Here is a 12,865-nt window from a genome sequence, read left to right as displayed (position 1 = left end):
CTCATTTTACTTATGGCATAACAAATATTCATAGAAAACTTCTGATGATACAAATATAGCTTTAATCTTTCATATAAATATAATGTCTCTGCAGTTGCATGGGTATACAAAGATAAGTTAGAACAGTTTATGCAATACTTTGTATACATTTTGTATTAATATTATAATCCAAACATTACCTCACCATGAAAATTGCTAAATCCATTCAATTTTTTATTTTGTGATGGGATGAAACCAGGAATCTACCAGATAAGCAAATGACTTGTAATTTTTCACCCTTCCTTTCATTAGAAATATTCCAAAAATTAAATATCTCTGTACCTAATTTTACATTAGGAGAAAAAGCAAACATAGTAGAAAGTATCTTCCTTTCTTCAGAAACACTGTCTGATGTTTTAAGTTTTAAGAATTTATAATTATTATTTATAAATATTCACTTACACACAGAGCTCTGTGACTGAAAAGTATTAGACTCTCTTTAGGGTATAGTCATGTTCTTATTTTCTTTCTCCTTTTCCACCCGCCCAAAAAAAGATAATTTTTCATATACATAAGACATTTGGTATTTCATGTAACACCACAAGAATTTTTGATTACGCTACAGTATTTAAAGGAAAACCAACAAATATTTTACACTCATTTGCACTATTTCAAGTATAGCCACTAAACATTTTCCAAACATTTCTAAGTGCAGTTTGATTCCCCCTCCAGTTTTTTCAGTTCAGCAATTTTGAAAAATCTAGTTATGCTTAAAATTTGTGGGTAAGAATACCTCATGATTTCTTGCGAAATATTGTTTCAAATTTTTGTAACATTGACCTCAGTATGGAAAAGGCATATTAAGGATGGAAGAAAATAGAATCAAGAAAAAGTTTTATTTCTTTGACTTTCAATTTAGAAACATATAAAGGCTGGCTTATTCACTATTACTCCTTTGGGAGTTCTATATGCTTTGCTTTAGGGGGAAAAACCCTTTTCTTATTGCAAATATCATTTGCAAAGTCTCAAGAAAAACATTGCATGTTTCTTCAGATATGGTGCCATCAAGTGGCAATAGCCAGCAACTTTTCAGTTTCAAATATATTTTCTAGAGCTCCTCAAATTAAGTTGTAATTTATGGGCCAGCCTGACCACATTGAACGGTCCACATTTTAAGAAGAATAGGGTCCAGAAAAATATCTGCACAAGTGGGGGAACGTAATGTTCAGACTCAGCCTGACTTATTCAAGCCAGAGGATATCTCATTCCTTAACTTTTCATGAATGGAGATTTGTCAGGATAGCCAAATTCCAGTTAGCAGAGGGCCATTTGTTTGCTTGCTGAATAGTCAGATTAGCATCTTCTTGGGCATCTTAAGAGCCGAGGTGGCGCAGTGGTTAAATGCAGCACTGCAGGCTACTTCAGCTGACTGCAGTTCTGCAGTTCGGCTGTTCAAATCTCACCGGCTCAAGGTTGACTCAGCCTTCCATCCTTCCGAGGCGGGTAAAATGAGGACCCGGATTGTTGCTGGGGGCAATATGCTGACTCTGTAAACCGCTTAGAGAGGGCTGAAAGCCCTATGAAGCGGTATATAAGTCTAACTGCTATTGCTATTGGGCTTTTGTAGATAATCCAGCTCTCATTCTCATTCATTTCTTATCATGGAGGATTTATGCATCATTGGAAACCAATGTAACTGTAAGTCATTCCTATTAGTAGTGGTTTAGGAGAACAATACTTAAGAAAGGTGGTTCATCCTTTCTTTTGCTTGAACAAGCATACTGCATTTCTGTATGTTTATAAAACATATATAAAATTTAATTTTTAAAATTTATATGACTGTTCATCTTAAATGGATAATCCTGTGTACCTCACAACAAATCCTAGAAAATACATTTTTAAAAAAATCTATAAGCAACCATAATACATCAACCAAAGTAGCATAATAAAACTGCCAAAAGAACTGCACCTACAGTATATTAGGAGGTTCAACAAACATTTCAGCCAGTTTCTGGTGGAAGAGCTAGGCCTTCAAACCTTCTAGAAGGCTAAGAAGGTTGGGGCTTTCTGAATCAGGAAGTAGTTGTTCCAATGGAAGATTCTAGAACAGAGAAGGCACATCTTGTAGGCCCAGGGCGACCTCGATTATGCTCACCTTGTCAGAACTGGTGGAATAGGCTATCCTTGGGAAGCTGTATTCCTACAAATAACCTTTCCCTGTACCATGAAATTCTTTAAAGATGAAAACTAGCACTTTGGATTGTACCTGAAAAAATATGGGCAGGCAATGAAATCTGGGCAACAGTAATGTAATTTGGGCAAACCTTGGCATATCCAAAATAGTACAGAGTGCTGCATTCTGGGCTTATTGAAGCTTGAGTGTTTTTCAAGGGCAGCCCTATGTAGAGTGAATGGCATTAATCCAACTGGGAAATGACTGTGAGATGAATATAGCATATCCCACTCTTCCTCCTAATGCTGAAGATAGCAATTACAACATTCTCATCTTTATTTATCTTCACAACAACCATCTGGTGTTTTAGATTAGACTTTTGGAGCCAGGGGTGGCCTAAAGTCCCTATGAGCTCTCATGACTGAGGATGGACCTGAATCTGGATCCTTCAGTCCTATTGCTTAATTTTTATTCTTAAGTGGTTATTATTAATTTCCAATATTTTAAGTTGAGGTTCATGAATCATGGTTCATGATATTGTCAACCCTTCAAGATAGGAAAGTTATGAAAGAAGAGCAATAGGGATTCCAAGAATGCTCAGTATTGTTGCAGAGTAGAATATCAGAATCTTGAAAGCCACTCAGTTTTTTTTTCTCCCACTCAGTTTTTTTCTCCCTGTCGTACCTTGGATCAAACAAAATGGAGAAAGGGTGTATTTTGGTTTTCATTTTCTTAAAACTTTTTTTTCTTCTGCCTTAATGATTTAATGTGATCCTACCTAAATATAATATAAAAATACTTTGAAAATGCTAAAAGTATTTCAGAATTAAATAAGTATATCTGTGAAATAATATAGATCTGACCTTGGGATGGGGAAAGAGTACGATAAATCATTAAAGAAGAAAAAGGTTTTCAGAAAATGAAAACCAAAATACTGTACGTTGATTGCACTTCAATGTGCAGTAATTCTGAAGTGCAGACTACTTATTTAATTCTGAAATACTTTTAGCATTTTCAATGTGATTCTACCTAAATACTTTGAAAATGCTAAAAGTATTTCAAAATTAAATAAGTAGTTTGCACTTAAGACATTGAAATGCAATCAAGCTAAGAATGAAACTGAAGGCTGATGGGATGCAAAATGTTTGAAGCCTTTTCATTTCATTTACTTTTATAGCTATTCACAAACTTATCAAAAATAGAAAAAAGTTGGACCCATCACAGTACTACAAAGGAAAAATTGCCTAATTGCATAAACAATTCAGAATTTTTTCAGAAACATTATGTATCACAGCACAATATAGCAAAAACCTCTTTCCCATTAAGTAGATCACAACAATTACACCTCTTTCCCTCTTGTAGTCACTTAAATTCACTTAGAGCATCAGTGAAAGGTGTACTGTAAATTTCATTACAGCCCACAAATGAGGCTATGATGCCATGGCTGCTTTTTGATTCAGCCTTATTATCTATTGCTGCATTTATATACTGTGCTAAGATATGTTTTGTTTTAATAATATAATGCTAAATCATATCCTATGGTCCATGAAGGCTGGGTTCACATACTACACTAAGTCAGACCCAAGTGCACAACACTATAGTTGTGCATGATGTAAGAATCGGCTTGTGCATTCTGGAGAAAATTTAATTTATAATGTCATGTCAAGATTTACTTTCAACAGAAGAACAAATCAATCTAGGAGCACTAGAAAAACTCACGTTAATTAAATGTTTGCTCTGAAACTATGTACAGAACCTAGAACCTTGAATGTGATATTTTTGGTATTTGGTATTTTTTGTTCTTTCTTTGTGATTAGTAAATTTAATCTAATTTCTCTGTCATGGAATCTTCTTCTATCAACTGGGTTCTGTACTCATCTAACTGTGGGAATCACCAGGCCGCAGCCTTTGTGGTGCTGGAAGTCAAGATACTGGTGCCCCGCAATCCAGTGGAACTCCCACTAACTTTCACCCCCTGTGGCTTCTTTATCTTAGTTTCAGGTTCCAAGTGCTGGCTGATTTCCTCGAAGGAAGAAATCTCCAAATCACTGTCCTCTTCATAGGCAAACTACATCAGGAAGAAAAGAGAAGACAAAGAGAGAACAAATGATGAAATCCTGCAGAGATTGGATGCACCAAGAAATGAATGAATGATTTGATCCTTGTGAATAAAGATATATGATTTGCAATTACCTATCAGATTTTATTTTTCACTGAATTTTATAAAATATAGATTTGGAAACATATGTATTTAAACAGAAATTTTCACTAAAAGCGTTTGTAAAAACTTGTTAAAATATATTTTAATATTTATTTCTAAATACTATTTCTAAGGATGTTTTAATGCTGTTAGACATTGCACACGAATGTCTAAATAAGAATGGCTTATCAATGAATTCATACAACGTTCGCCAATTTAGGCAGGCTTTCATACAGGGGTGGACAACTTTTAGCTCCAAGTCTGTTTCTTGAAGCATTTCAAAATTTAACAAGTTTTCCAGGATGTTGAGGTGGGAAATAAACAAACTGCATTTTAAGCCTACAGGCCTAACACAATGTAAAAAACTAAGTCCTTTCCCCAGTCCCTGGATGAAAACTACTGACCAACGTTAATGGTTGCTGTGGCCCTACCATTTCTCTGCCTCATGTTGTTTCTAGCTCTTCAGGTAAAAACTAAAAATAACTGTTGTCTCTAGCTATTAAAAATATCCACTTTTGATTAATTGATTACATGCCAGTAACTCATTGCTAACTTTTAACAATCATCTCCATGTCTACTTTGCCTTGCATATTCACAAATTATTTGCAGCAGTCCTTCTCTTTCTGATGCTCTCTATCTGTGCTGGCAATCTAAGGAGTCCTAGAAATCCATAAATTGTATTTTCAGTGTTATGGAGGGCACTAGATATTTGCTAGGTGGTGTATGTGTGTTTATAAATAATAATGTCACAGAAAAACAAATATGGATTCTAGAAACATATTAAATTCAGTATACCGAACGTTATTATACATTATCAATAACGTTTTCAATATTATACTCAAAGCTTTAATACCTGAAAATTTATAAAGTAGGGTTATCAGATCTAGACTTACAAAAGTCTAGACAATTACTACATGGTATCCAAATATCTTCTGTATTTCTTTCCTGCAGATGTTGGCCATCTGATTTTTTGCTCCTAATATGTGGTAGATCTCATAATTGTTAGGCAATTTAACCAAAATTATGGATTAACCCAATGAACATTATTTTTATTGACAACATATTGACTAATCTTGAAGTATTCGCTATCTTGATCTTTCTACTTTTTGTAAATAATCTTAAAATCTATTTACTACCATGGCTTGCAGAATACAATGTAACTTTCTTAGAAATGTGCAGACTGGTGAATCAGTTATGAACAAGATCTGTACTGTTAGGAAACAAAATTAAGAGATTACTACCTACTACCTTCTTGTGTTTTGAAAATAACACCAATACCTGAAGCTTTTTTGTGGGATGATTGGTTTTAGCATCTTCTTTGCTTTGTACGGCAAAGAGCTTCACGCCACCTGGAGGCTTCTTTCCAGGCATGTTCAGTTTCTTCTCCAGATTTTTAGCCATTGACTGCACTAGTGTTTCTAAGTGAAGCAAGGAAACAGTTAGGCTCAGAATTATTGTTGACGTGATCATACTAACTAGCCTTTCAGCATATTGCTAGGCCTCATCCGAAATGGTTACTTTATGTTATTTAGCCTAAACAACTATTAACTCATGTCTTCTTACTGAATTTTATAAAAATAATCATGTATGTTTTACAGCTTTGTAGTATAGCAACACACCCTGGCAAATCCCCATAGTAGTATTTAATTCACTTAGTATTCATTTACTAAACATTGGTATTAAAATAGCAACAACCAAAATTCAGTTGTCTGTCATTTAAGCCCACAAAAATGTATAACAAGGTAACTGTTGTCCCAATTCATAGTAATCATTTGATTACTGAAGTAGTGGATACACATCTTAGTATTTGGATTGCTCTTTTTTTTACTTCTTTGACACTGAAACTTGTATACATTAAGACAGTAATAAACCCAATTAAATGATAGTCACCTGAATGAGTTCCTGCTGCAACTGAAGAACTTTTTCCTGTACCAAGTTTCTCTTTAGAAAAGTCTGTGTCAGATGAATCCCACTCACTGTCGTCCACCTGAGCTGCTCTGGGGACAGATTTGCTCTGTTTTGGTTCTGTCTTGAGGGATGTGTGTTTTGGAGAGCTCATGTTTGTTTCTTCCTCTGACTCTTCAGTCTCAGAGCTGAAAGGTGAAGTACTAAAGGAGAGAAACACAACAGAAGGAAAAATGGGAAAAGAGTAAACATTATGAACTGTTTTATATTGTATCTTACTGTATTTTATCTTGTTTCATTATGTTATGACCTGCCCAGAATCAATCTAGGGTCAGGAAGTGAATAAAACCCATAAACAATTATTACAGAGATCTTGCTTTGTGAGAAAGTTTTGCAACTTTCCTAATAGAATCTGAACTACTTTCAGAGTAGTCAAGCTAGGGAATACACATCAATGACCTATTTGTAAAAAAAATATGTCCCACCTTTCTTTCAAAGGTAAACTCCAACAGTTTACAAACAAACACCAAAATACCTTACAAAAAAAACAGTGTAGCAGACTGATGGAGCTTGTAGGGTGAAGGCAGGTGGTGTTCATCCTAATGCGAAGAGGTGACTTGGTAATTCTTGCTAAAACATTTATCTGCTGAGGAATACCATGTCTGGCATCCTTCTCATAAGTGTGTGAAAGATACTTACCTGATACGCCTCTTTTCATAGTGGGGGAGGAGTATCCAGGATGGGTTGACCTTGTCCTCTCATTGATTGGACTGAGTCAGATAAGCTCTTTGGGCCATGCCCTGCTCACCAGGTACCACCCAGTTATCAGCGAAGAACCTTATCTGACTCGCTGTGTCATCCACTCCAGACATTATCTGTTTCAACCTTTATTTATTTCTTCAACAGAACAGCTCAACCATCAAACATAATGCTCATGTTACATAATCCTCATGATACTCCTCCCCCAATATGAGAAGAGGCGTATCAGGTAAGGACCAACGCCCTTTCTCCATAGTGAGGGGAGGAGTATCCAGGATGGGATGTACCAAAGCTTACACGTCCCTGGGGGCTTGGAGCTGCAGCCTGCTTCTTTGACCCCCTTGGAGGAGACGTGCTTTCTTTTTGCCTTTGCCTTGCCTCCTCTTCCCTTAGCAGCCTCTGTAGCAATCTCTGACTTGTTTAGCTGCTCCTCTGCTCTTCCGGTGGGGATGCTGGCTGCTGGGCTGGAGGCTTGAGTCCTGCCAGCATCCTCTGTGCTGCTGGGTGCCGCTATCTTGGATCACGTGGTTCCAAAATCGCCGCCGGCTCCAAATTCAAAAAGGTCCTCTCCCTGGGAACACGTGGAAGCAGCTTGTGCCTTTGGGGCTGCCGTGCAGCTTCTGCTGCTTGTGGAAAGCTCTTCTCTCGCTTCCTCTGCTCTCTTCCGAACTTTGTGAGCTCCTGAGGGCCACTATCTCTCTCAGGCACTCCACTGTGTTTAAAAACGCCCCACTCGACCCCCTGGGGAGGACAGGCAGCAGAGCGCTCCAGCGCCAGCTGAGCCTCTCCGATGTGACTGCTTTCTCGGGACTTCCAGGGGAGCATCCCCTCACCCGCAGTCTCGAATAGTGCCCTAGGTCTCTCTTTATGACCTGGGTTGCGCGTTGCCCTGAAGGGCTTGCTGCGTGTGCTCTCTTTCTCTCTTCCCGGCCAGGGAATCAGCCAAGAGCCAGTTACTCACTCAGGCAGGGAGGCAGCAAATGCAATCCGGTGAACAGTGAGTTCAGTCCTTTCTTTAAAATTTTCCAGGAGCTTGGGATGATCACAGCCACCCGTTGAGGGGCTGAGTCGATAACTGGGTGGTACCTGCTGACCATGACGTGGCCCAAAGAGCTTATCTGACTCAGCCCAATCAATGACAGGACAAGGTCAACCCATCCTGGCTACTTGAGAGACCGCCTGCTGCCAATTACCTCCACTAGACCGATTAGATCCCACAGATCAGGCCTCCTCCGAATTCCATCCGCTGGCCAGTATCGACTGGCGACTACCCGGAGGAGAGCCTTCTCTGTGGCTGCTCCGACTCTCTGGAACGAACTCCCCGTGGAGATTCGAACCCTCACCAACCTCCAGGCCTTCCGCAAAGCCCTCAAAACCTGGCTGTTCCGACAGGCCTGGGGCTAAAGAGCTGTTGCCCCTGTCTCGAATGGTATGACTGTTGTGAGTTTTTTAAATTATATATTGTTATGTTGTTTTTAAATTTTGTCTGTATCCCCCCTTCCCCGGTTCGAGTTGTGAGCCGCCCTGAGTCCCCCTTCGGGGGAAAAGGGCAGCATACAAATACAATAAATTGAACTGAACTGAACTCCTCCCCTCACTATGGAGAAGGCCATAACAACCTGTACAGTTTCTGGCAATTATATGCTAAAACTGCAACTGTGTGGTTACTTAGCATCGAGGCATTTGATTAGACAATTCACCCTCCTCCTTTTCTTGGCAGTTAGACCAATACAACCATTTTAAAAACTATTTTAAAAGAAAAGAGACATGCAGAGACATGCAGAAATAAATATTTAAATGCAAAATAGTTGATGAAAAAGGATAAATTACAAAAGCTATACTGCAAATCAGGCAGACCACAAGAAGGCTACAAAACAGAAGAAAAATAGACTGTTTGGGGAGATGCTGAAGCAGTTTTTTCTCTTACAGATCATAAAAACCTCTAATAATGTGAAGGGCTAAAGATTGGAATTACCCAGAATTCCCTAACTTGCACAGAAAAATACAGAATTTCAATTTGAGTAGATAACACACACAAAAAAGGAAAAAAGGTAAAGCAAATTTATATTGTTTCCAAACTAGTATTTTTTTTCATAGCAAAAATTCCTCTGCTTTTTTTAGTGAAACTTTCTCCAGGGCTTTGTAAATATTCTATTTTAATGAGAAGCTGATTAAGAGCTATGTTAAATTATTCTCTTTTCCAGCCTCCATTTATAAACTTACTTCATTTTTAAAAAGAAATTTTAAACTTTTGTTATTTCTAGCAGAGAAGAGAAATGCAGCATTCTCAAACTGTACACAACAAAGAGTCATAGTGCATTCCTGAATGTGGAATTTATGTCTGCATTTGTCTGTCAAATGAGCTGAACTGTGACTATCAAAGTTTTTATAAGCTTTTTCACTGATTATTTTCCACATTTGCAATTACTACAGTAGGTAAGCTTCCTAAATGTCATGCAAATGAATGGGCAACTATATTCAATAAATAAATAATTCACTTTAATTATAAGAAGATTGAGCACAGGTTAAAACATCAAATCAGGAAAATACAATTATAATCCAGAACCTACCTGAGGAAGTGGACAGCAGATTGTTGAAGAGAAGGTGAACTGCTTCTAATTAGAGTTGGAGATGGTACCTTTGGAATCTCTACTGAACCAGTCATGGAACCAACCTTGCTCCGAGGAGCTGGCTTGGGTGTCTCTAGGGCATAATATGGTACTTCTACTGGGTGTGTTCTAATCTTCAAAGGTGTAACCTGGAGTGGAGAATGCTGGCTTCTTTGGGTTTTTCCTGAAGAAAAAGATTGAAAACGTTTCATAAAAAAAACAATCTGACTGGTATTTAATCTAGATCTCAAAGATTCACTCTTAAAGAGTGCTACATCAAAACAATTACAGCTGAACTACTGAGCATTTCACAGCATTTTTCAGAATGCAAGGTTTATATCTCCTTTGCTTTGTGAATAACCTCTAATAGCATTAATGCAAGTACAAAAGCAGGATTTGCAGTTCTAACATGACAAAAGTTTTATGTTTGCCCCAGAAACCAAATGAAGCAAGAAGCCTAAGTAAAAATCCTCTTAGTGACTTGGCTTCAATTATCCAGCTGACTCAAACATGACACAGAAATTGTTTTGATCTATTTGCCTCTTACGTGTTCATAACTGAGTCACTGATGGATCCTGAATACAGCAAGTAATCTCACAACAAGTATTAAACCCACTAGTAAAAATGAATTATCTATTCTTTCCTTTTCATACACTTGATCCACAGATTTAATACTAAAGCCAGAATCTCAGGTTCTTCAACTGCAGACACATGGATACATACACAAATCTTTTGTGACTGCATATGGCTCACTCATGTTGTAGAAAAGTGTTCTGGATTAAATGAATTTAAATGTCAATTTAAATTTAAATCCCAATCTTCACTAAAGATTGCAACCCATCTTTTAAGCATGATTTTATAATAGACAGTTATAAAAAGAATATTTATTCTAGTAAAAAAATGTACACACTACCATACATAAATACATTAAAGTATACTTTTTCCTGAATTATCAATATTAAGAGCTGTGGGAAACAGCACTGACTAAACAATCACCATGACAAGAACCTTGAAAAAGTCTTTAGTGAAGGATTTACTCTCATCTAGTTCTTTATGATAATTTTCACTTTTGTACAATTAGTATCTTTATAGCATTTTGCTTGTATTATATACCATGTTTTCCTGAAAATAAGACAGGGTCTTATTTTATTTTGACCCCCTCAAAATAAGTGCTTGGCCTTATTTTCAGGAAGGTCTTTTTATTTTTGAGATGCAGGAGGAGGAGAGAGTGGTCCCTGAATGGCTGCTGCTGTGTTGCAATATTTTCAGGGAGAGCTTATTTTCAGGGGATGGCTTATTTTAGTGCATGTGCTCAAAAGCCCGATTGGGTTTATTATCCAAGGAAGTCTTATTTTCAGGGAAACAGGGTAGATGTTTGGTATAGGTTTATCCTTTTTAACATTTAAGCTGCCCAGACTTACCCTGTAGTAAGATGGGTGGTAAACAAATTTAATAAAAATTTTAAAAAATAGTTAAGTAACACTTTATTAATTAGTTTTATTGATACAAGTAACCTTTTGTACAAAAATACTGAATATGGTTAACATTTAGGATATCTCAAGATTATAAATGTTATTTTGTATATCTCTCAATTATTGCTCTGTGTCATTTTTATTTTGTTTTGTTCTTAATTATTAGGACTGAATAATAGAAAAAAAAGGAGAAAAAACATTTTTTGGAATGCAATGGAGTCTTATATAGTACCAATCAACAACTTGTGTTATTAGTTGAATATTTCCCTTCCTCATTCTGCTTTTAGGAATTTTATTCACATTATTTGGTTTATACTTATGGTTTTACATGTCAAAAAGTAACAACATATGGCATGTGGCCTATGGAAACTAAGCAGGGTCAGGTTAGTTAGTACTTGGATAATAGAATTTGAGGGAATGGCCGGCTTAAAAGCTAGATTCAAAAATCAAAAATATCATGGAAGAAGGTCATGGGAATCCACTTCCACATTCCTGTCAAGAAAATCACACAAAATACATCTATAAAGTCAATGGAATTTACGTTGCAGATTGTACTGAACCCATGTAGTAGCATGTATGTGCTATGCTAATAAACTTCGCTGCTTTCATAATCTGAATGATTAAAGTCTATACAAAGAATACCTATGGGATCATATAATCCATCTGTTGTAAAAGTAGCCATGATTTTTTTTTATTATGAGCAGGGTCTTTTCATGTACATACATAAACTTGAATTTACAAATTAGTCTTTAGATTAATTTCATTTTATCTTGAAAAAATAGTAAGAATAAAAATATATAACGCTAGAGTCAGGGAGCACAGCATCATTTAAGCATCAAATTTGTTAGTCTTTTTGTTGGTTTTACATAAAATGATAAAATATTAATAAAATAAAATAGATGTTATGTTTCTAAATAATATAACTGAGCATCTTACCAAAGATTTCAGAATATGGCAAGGACATATTCTCTTCATCCTTCTGAACCGCTTTCTTCTGAACTTCTTTTTCAAGTTTAGCTCTCAAGGTCAGCAGACCTGGAAATGTTTTAGCCTTCTGCTGTTGCTGTTTCTTAATCAAAGCTCTCAAATGTTTATAGGTTTGAGCTGGGATACCTTTTGTACCCTACAAAACAGAACAAATGTTTTTAATCAGCATAAATATGTGTGTGAGCCCTGCTCTCATCATTCATGCAGCAAATAAGTTCCTGACATCTCAACTTCTTCAAATTAAACAGGGAATTCCTCATGTAAATAATAGGAAGGGACATGATGGCTCATTGGCTAAGACGCTGAGCTTGTCAATCAGAAAGGTCAGCAGTTTGGTGGATCGAATCCCTAGTGCCGCGTAATGGAGTGAGCTCTCGTTGTCCCAGCTTCTGCCAACCTAGCACTTTGAAAGCATGTAAAAATGCAAGTAGAAAAATAGGAGCCACCTTTGGTGGGAAGGTAACAGCGTTCTGTGCACCTTCAGTGTTTAGTCATGCCGGCCACATGACCATGGAGATGCCTTTGGACAGTGCTGGCTCTTCAGCATTGAAATGGAGATGAGCACCCAATGGAGTTGGGAACAACTAGCACATATGTACAAGGGGAACATTTACCTTTACCTTTAAATATTGGGAGCCTCTATTTAGGTGGAAAACTTGGTTCAACTCCTTTGAAGAGTTGCTGCTGAATTAAAAAGGATGGAAAGAAGGAAGATTAAACTGCTGTACAACTCAGTGTTCCAATCTTAAATCCATTACAAAAGGAACATAATTATCATCTG

The 12,865-nt window shown here is 36.9% G+C and overlaps 1 protein-coding gene across 1 annotated transcript in view; it reads right to left on the bottom strand.

The window, feature by feature from the left end:
* Positions 1–367: 367 nt before the first annotated feature.
* DZIP1L (DAZ interacting zinc finger protein 1 like) overlaps positions 368–12,865 on the bottom strand; it is a 31,480-nt gene continuing 18,982 nt past the window's right edge. The window contains exons 12-16 of the mRNA XM_087725571.1: positions 12,034–12,220; positions 9,587–9,809; positions 6,243–6,460; positions 5,631–5,770; positions 368–4,220 (exon numbers count right to left, since the gene is read on the bottom strand). Of these exons, the coding sequence (XP_087581697.1) occupies positions 4,044–4,220; positions 5,631–5,770; positions 6,243–6,460; positions 9,587–9,809; positions 12,034–12,220 (945 nt within the window). The 3' untranslated portion in view covers positions 368–4,043. The remainder of the gene's footprint in view (positions 4,221–5,630; positions 5,771–6,242; positions 6,461–9,586; positions 9,810–12,033; positions 12,221–12,865) is intronic.

This window comes from Thamnophis sirtalis, unplaced genomic scaffold (assembly GCF_051295495.1).
Source record: "Thamnophis sirtalis isolate CommonGarterSnake01/CBP01778 unplaced genomic scaffold, rThaSir2_p1.2 scaffold_11, whole genome shotgun sequence".
NCBI lineage: Eukaryota > Metazoa > Chordata > Lepidosauria > Squamata > Natricidae > Thamnophis > Thamnophis sirtalis.
This window is presented reverse-complemented; position numbering and strand designations above follow the sequence as displayed.